The following is a 7,904-nucleotide window of genomic DNA, read 5'->3' as shown; positions in this document are numbered from 1 at the left end:
AGTTCAGTACAAATTATTCTGAAAATTTGCTTATTGTGGTCAGGCAGATTGAAAAAAAAATTAATTGGGATACCGGTGTAATAGGGGGCATCTGAACAGAGTGGAATGAAAACTAGAAGATATAGGTGCCCTTGTGTATCTCTTTTCCTCTCTGGACCTTTATTTTCTGACTACAGAAGGATAGTCTACAGGGTCTCTAAGACCCGTACCACCTCTAGCATTGTATGATTCTATAAGCCTCCCCTACAAACACACACATATACACACACACACTGAGGTATTAGAATATAAAGGGATGTATGGGTAGTTAAATGATAGTTTGGAGAAGAGGAAAAAATTGCAGGCAGGTACGTTTGAGCTTAGCACATCCAGTAGAGTGTGGAAGATATACAAAGAGAGGGCAGAAACACATAATAAAAGGTTTACTTTGCTAAGGATAGGGTCCAAGCAAGCCTGTATCACTAAAGCCTTTGAAGGCCAACCTCCATGTTTTATTATTGAAAACCTACCAAGAACTGAGAATGAACTAACAAGACTGCAAATGATTATATTAACCACTTTTGTCCCCATTGAAATGTATTCAGCGAACTAGGCACAAGCGTCTACTTGCTTTGCTACTGGCATGTAGGAACAAGCAGCTACAAAGAAAATAATCACCCTTTCACTCTTCTGTTAGATTTTGTAGGTTTCATCACAAGAATAAACCATTATAAAACCTACATCTCAAAAAATGTCGTATGTGTTGTTACATAAGAGTCAATAGAAGACAATATTGCCTTCTACTTACTATAAACTTTACCCAGACCAGACAATTTAAATACTGGCCTAATTTGGGCTTTACAGTTATGAACAATCAAATGAGAGGCTACCAATTATTTGCTTAAAAGTTGACTTAACAAAAGTGGATTTATATTTACCTTGATGTTTTGTCATGTATATAACCCAATCAAGTAACCAAGCTGTAAGAATCAGATCCTTAAACATGTTTTTTCCTTTTCTGCAGAGTTCCAGAAGAAATAAGAAACAATGCTGAGTGCCCCTGGGCAAAAGATAAAGGAGGTTACAGCTTGTAGAAGTAGTAATTAGAGCCAATTACAACTTGACTTACCTGCTTTGTCATTAAAATGCCTGTCAGACCTCTCATTTTTCTAAACAGAGGAAAAGAAAAGGTATAGCTTAATGGGGGAGGGCTAGCTAAAGGGAAGGGATTTCTAATTCTGTTCAAACTTACTGTGTAACCTTAGACAAACACATCGCCTTTTGGCTTCAAACTGTGGTTTTCTCACATCTAAACCTAAGAGCTGAAAAGGACCTCAAGAAATCACCTGGTCGGGCCTCCTGCATTCAACAAAGTAAGGTATTATTATAGTCCCATTTCCCAAATGAGACATGAAAGACTCAGATAATTTGACTATAATTTATCTTCTGCCTCCTCAATGCAATAGATTTGGTCTTTTACCTTAACTGTCATGAGGAAAATGTAGTTATTCTCCTCACTTTTCTCATATGTGGTATACAGTTTAACACATAATAACCACAGAGCACTTTGAAAATATGAAGGGAAGCTTGTGAATGTAACATTACCAACAGAGATACTAGCCCTTGGACTAGATAGGTCTCAAGAAAAAGTAACAAGAATGGATTTAGCCCTTTGAAGATTAGCTTGAGGAAGAAGTAGAAATATACTTAGCTTAGTTAAATGGACCAAACTTACTTTCTGCAAATATGTATACAGGATAATTAGGAGTAATGAAAAATTGTGAAACAGGAACGCCACTATGAATTTACCACTAGGTTTGAGAAAGTAAACAAAGAGTAAGTGAAGTTTTGCATGTAAAGTCAGAAATCCTGAACAAAGCGGGCTCCTTGAGGAAGGGTAAAAGGAAATAAGGTTTTTCTCACAATTTAAGAAGTTCACTTCTATACAACTTCTAATGATTTTGCCTTTTGTCCTTAAAATTGTTAGCAGTCTGGTCACTGAATGCCTAATTACCTATCTTCCTGTCTGCACTCTTTCTTCACGTTACGTTCTAAACCATTCAAATTACCCCTGCCCAAATCACTATCTTTACCTGCTACTTTGAACACATCAGCTGCCTCACAATGCCTTGTTATCCTCTGTATTGAATTACCCATTCAGGATTTCAAGACCCTCCATCAATCCACTCCAATTTAGTCTCTTCCCGATCCTTCTCTACCTTTGTTCCTTTTCATACACTTTCTCCTCATATACCTGAAACAAACCCCCATCCTTGCATATGTCATCTTTCTTCACCTTTATTGAAAATCAACACATATTTGATGTGAGGTCTGCAGGAGGGAGCCAAGTCTATTTAATAAAGGAGATTGGCGCCAAGCTCCCCCTCCCTGTTTCTATCAGGGAGAAGTGAGGACATAATGTTCAGGAGCAGAATGTGGAAGAATGCTGCTGGGTAGAGACTGCTTGAAATATGGGGCAGTTCTGAATATTAAGAGGATCTTCAGTATTTTAGGATTCGTCTCATCCTTTCATTCCTTCAATTAAAGCTTTATCTTTATTGTTTTTAACAAAGGCCTCAGTTGATATGCTGCTTTCCTTGTCACACCTCCCTTGGTGAAGGTATGCAGTGGTCACTATCAGATCCCTAGAGTGAGGGGAGGAAGAGTGATTCCCATAGTTAGTGAAGTGGGCACAACATATCAGGAAGGTTATTACAAAGAGAGGGTGGCAGTGTATATGTAATGAAATTTTACGTCAGCACATATTCTTGAGGAGTAAAACTCTTCGGCAGGGGCAAGAAGGACCATTCTTTAATTAGATCCAACATGAGTGATGTGGGCAGTTTGGTTCCTGACAGATATTAAGCTTAGAAACAGTATATATTTTGGATTTTTAATTTTTATTCACTTCCATATAACAGCATATATAAAATGTTGCACAGACAAAAAGCATTTCTGAAACTTGGTCACTCCTTTTAGATTGGCACAGATTACATACTTTTCAAAAAAATCAATGGTGGAAGAATTTTCATCTCTTTTAAGGCTAGATTTGATTTGGAAATAGCCAAAAGTCACTGAGACTAAGTCTGGTGAAACATGGTGGGGAATAACCTGAATATAATTGTTAGTGAAATAAGCATGTAAAAGGATGACCTATTTTACTGTTAAAACATCTCACAACATGCCACCCTCAAAGGAAAATTTTTACTGGGATATGTAACTGTTTTCAAAGTTTTGTTTAGGGTACAGAAATATGTATCTGATTTTATGATGTTAGAGGGAGAATGGGCATAGCTAAGGGAAGACTGCAAAATATTCAGCTTCTTTGGAGGCCAGGTGATAATTTCCATCAACCTGCTAGTGTTTCAGGATGATAAGCAGCTTTCGTATCAACTGTGGAGTCTGCTTCACTTAAATGAGTGACACAGCTGTTGGGAAGCAGGAAATGGTGCTGGATTACACACAGACAACCAAAACTAACAAACACACATAGGCTTCCTAGTATGTAAATTATTTTTGAGGTTTAAGATCTCCTTTTACAGAATTTAGTATATAACAGATTCAAAAACCAAACTCCTTGACCTCCCAATATTAAATAACTAAATGTGCAAAAGAACCACCATTAAATAGCACATAAAAAGCTATACATTTTCTATGAAACATTATGTGCACAGATTTTCAAAGCTGTGAAAATGCAATAAAGAGCACAACACATTTTGGTCACTTTATTAAATGACATTAAATAGTTTAAGTTTCAACTACTAAACAGCACTTTGAATGGTGAAAACACAGATAGTATTATTGTCATACTTGAATGCTTTTCTTTAAAAACACAATTCCAGTCCTTATATATATTACAAAACAGCCTTAAAGGAAGAAGTGACATCTTTTCTACAGTACTTAAGATACTCAATACGGAACTGAAAAGCAGTCTAACAGAAACAAAGGCAAGTCTTCACAGCTGTATGATTTCAGCAGCCAAAGCTGGATGATGGACTGAAACATTACTATACAACTGGGACAAAACATATACAATATCACAATACTAAGCAAAAACGCTTTACACCCGAAGAAATAAAACAGGTTACAAAATGTGGAGAATTTAGCAGGCAAAACTGTATTACAAGCAACATTTTAAATCATCATTTTTTTAAGCCATTGCAACTATTTAAAACATCTAAAACAAATATAAAAATGAGCCTTTTAGTATCTTATTGACATGATTTTATCTTTAAATATTTGTTAAAGCTTGATGTTATACTCAAAGTACATATTATGTAGCTAAAATGTCAAGTGAAGATTGTATGCAAAGTGATCCAAGTTTTATCCCAAACTATTTCCAATTAACCTTTCTATGTATTATTCTTTAAGTCATAGTTTCATTCATGGTTTCATAGGTTTAGAAGGTTGCCTAAAATTTTGACATCTATGTCTTTGAGCAAGTAATCAGACCGTGGTGAAAGTTCCCAGGTTGAGTAAATCAGGTTTAAAGTATTCTGGACTTCTAGCAATACCAACTGATAAGAGCTGGCCAGAGTATATTGTCTTCAAATATTTATTTCACAAATCTTGTCTTTTTCATTTCTTCTAAAGTAAAAACACATCCCGCAATGAAATAAATTTGATTATATGGCTGGCATAATATCCAAATATGGGAAGGTGGAGGGTGGATCCACCAAACCTCAAAATTCTACATGACAAACTTAGTACTCTTGAATGTTCTACCACTAGTTCTTTCAAGATAAAAGTGGACATCTCTTAATCGTCCAAACAACTCAAAACAGTTTTAGCTAATGTTAAACTCATTCTAACTCAGTGATACCTCGAGCAAATCCTCCACCCAGCTTTTTTTTTTTTTTTTGGAATTTGTTAGCTATTTCCACTACATGTTACATCGCCATCTCAAAAATGGTTTCGCCATGTTGAGTTGACTCTCATAGTCTAACAATCTTTTTCTTTAAGAAACTCAAGCAACCAAATTTGTACATGAATAAGCATATAGGTCATTTTTACAAGCCTGAATTAAGAAAAACAACAATGTAAAACCTCATAAAAGGGCATTAGATGAATTTTGATTAGAAAATTGCCTCACAGATCTAAACTAAAAAAAAAATGAGCTTTAAAATATAATTTATGTAAGAAAATACAGTTGGGGAAAAAGAACATACTGATGAGAGAAAAGAAGAGGAAGCGCATAGAAGCCAGTGATCCTTATCTTTAGGAGGAATTACTTCACAATACTGACATAATGGGAATTGTTTTAAAGCATATTCCCCATGTGAACTTAAAGTCAGCAATGGTTCTGCCATTTTGATGTTGTTTATAAAACAGGGTGTGAAGCTAACAACCACAATGTCATCCTTAACCTCCTAAAATGCTAGAACTTGATTTTGTTAGTCCACATCCCACTGCCAGCAACAGGATGAAGCACTAGCACTGGCACCAAGCAGTTAAGAGATGTGCCTTATATTAGTGCCAGGAGAGAGAAAATTCAAGTGTGGAAGACAATCCACAACCCTGAAATTTTACCAGTAATTATTTCAGCACATATAACTGAAAATAAAAATGGCAGAAAAGACTAAAGAAGAAAAAGAATTCTCTTCTTAGGCTGTACTTAAGGCTGTTTATACAATGCTAAGATAACTGTAAGACTCCTCCCAGTTTTAGAGCAGTAGTATTTAACAATATTGCACACAATTCTGTGTCAAAGATAACCAACCCTTAGTTTCTAACTTTCAGTCACAGAGATGATATAGCAGGAGCCCAGTTTCAGACTTCAGTCAAAAGAACATTAAAACCATTTCAATCACTTTAGTCAAGAAATGGATAAGTACAAAAGTATCCCATAACTTGAGGAATCAACTCTAAGAACTCAGCTGTGTGTTTTTATATGTAAAGAATGAATATATAAATCAGTATTCTTTCATAAAGTCATTAATTTATGACAATTTTATGGTCACTAAAAGCAGGCATAAAAATTTAGAGAGGAAACCTGTGGAGTTGTTACTGTTATGGAAGGACTTGTTTTCACTGAAAACAATTTGAAAGATCTTCTGTACTCAATGTGTGTAAGAAGATTCTAGGCAACATCACTGACAAATGTCAGGAAGAAATGGTATGCCCTATTAAAAAAAATTTAAAACTAATATGGAAGATTGGCATTTAAGGGGACCAAACTATTTATACAGTTGAGTTCTGTTAAGTCATTGATTCCTAAAAAAATAAAAGATCTTTCTATGATTTTAACAATCTTTTAAGCTTTTAGTGCAAAATCACATTGATTTCCCTGGGGAGGGTCCTGGATTTTTGCTTCTCATTGGGGGTGGCGCACGTTGTAATGGTGGTGGCTGCATACCACCAGCCACGGACTGATACATTCCTCTCATATCAATCTGCTGGTAGTTAGAAGGATTCATGATTAAATTTGGAGGCTTTGGCATCATGAGGTGACCCAGTGTTGCTTGTTGATAAGTCATTTGCTGCTGCTGCTGCTGATTGTACTGTTGCTGGAGCCTTCGGTTCATAAGTATTCGCTGAACACAGCTGATTAACTAAGGAGAGAAAAGGGAGCTGTTACAAGTGCATGACCTGTCTCCAAAGAGGCAGTATCAAATTTTGAGTTAAAATCAATTTGTTAAGGGGGTACCATACCAAAAGAAAAACATATTATTGTTATCACCATTACTAATTTGATGGCATTCACAGGACCATTACTGTAGAAACCAGTTAGTAACACCATTTAGGGCTAAATTCTCTTAATGACTTGACTATTGTAGTGCAAGCAGCATTTAAGTTGGTTGCTATAGTAACCTGTCCTGCACTGTGATTAGTCTCAAGTATTAGTTACAGCACTTTTTTGTCAAGTCTCTTTCTTTGTCCTTCTTTTGAATATTTCACATGATGACAGACAAATAAACACTTTTAGTGACAAACACCAAAGGGAAAAGGCACTTGCAGTGGGAGTAATTCCTACCTGCCTACCTAGAATGTCTCAGATTTCCTAAGATAATTTAAAACCACATAATTCTACAGTGCTTTCTAAGTAAAATTCATGCCACAGAAATTGATTCCCTGGTGTCAAGAGTTGAAATTTCCCAGTGCAAGGTAGATGGCTGCCAAACAACCATGCTAACAAAGATAATCAAGGATTCTGGAATATGTTAGCCTTACAAAGAATTACATAATTTAGTAGGAACCTGTGTCATATATCATTTATAGCTCCACTTGTTATCTCAAATATATTAAAAAGTATACTTATTTGTGGAAGTTGTTTAAAAATAGTAAATGTGGTAAGAAAAGTCTGGCAAAAATTCCTTTTTAGATGTGCAGAATATACAAAAGTAAAATTATATGGAAGAGATGCTATGTAAACTTCAAGGAGATTCATTTGGGAAGCTGTTGCTCCTTTGCAACAAAAAGACATTACCTTTATTTGACATTACTAGGTTTATGAATAAAATTTCTTCTGGGAATAACCAATGACCATCCATCCAACCACATATGGGAACAGATATCAACATAGATGTCACACAAACTCATTATTATAAATTCAAGAAAATTAAACATAACCTAGAGATACTCTGAATTCTTACCATCTGTTGTTTTGTCAACACGTCATTGTAGATTGCCTCTCTTCGTTTGACATCAAGCTCCTGGCTGGCTTGTCTACTTAATGCTAATGCCTGTACCTGGGCCTCTGAGAGGTTCATGTTTTCCTTCCACTAGAAGAAAAATTTCTATTTACTCCTTATTGCAGTAGAATTGAAGAAAATAATTTAAAATATTTATAGTCCTTAAAGACATTCAGGATTTTTAAAGTTTTCTTTCCCCCTTTTCCTTTATTCTTTTCTAAAGAAGATGATGATGTAAAAGCAAGGTACTAAACTGTCCACTGTTGTACAAGAGTTAGCTATGCCTGGAGAAAA

General features: G+C 35.5%; 1 protein-coding gene across 13 annotated transcripts in view; it reads right to left on the bottom strand.

Moving 5' to 3' along the window:
• Positions 1-2,862: 2,862 nt before the first annotated feature.
• ATRX (ATRX chromatin remodeler) overlaps positions 2,863-7,904 on the bottom strand; it is a 277,372-nt gene continuing 272,330 nt past the window's right edge. For all 13 annotated transcript variants that reach the window (XM_061136821.1, XM_061136832.1, XM_061136829.1 and 10 more), the window contains 2 exons: positions 7,572-7,700; positions 2,863-6,530 (listed from right to left, as the gene is read on the bottom strand). In XM_061136821.1, coding sequence (XP_060992804.1) covers positions 6,252-6,530; positions 7,572-7,700 — 408 coding nt within the window. In that variant the 3' untranslated portion in view covers positions 2,863-6,251. The remainder of the gene's footprint in view (positions 6,531-7,571; positions 7,701-7,904) is intronic.

The sequence above is a fragment of the Dama dama genome, chromosome X (assembly GCF_033118175.1).
Source record: "Dama dama isolate Ldn47 chromosome X, ASM3311817v1, whole genome shotgun sequence".
Lineage (NCBI taxonomy): Eukaryota > Metazoa > Chordata > Mammalia > Artiodactyla > Cervidae > Dama > Dama dama.
Note: the sequence above shows the minus strand (reverse complement) of the source record. Positions and strands in the feature narration are given on the sequence as shown.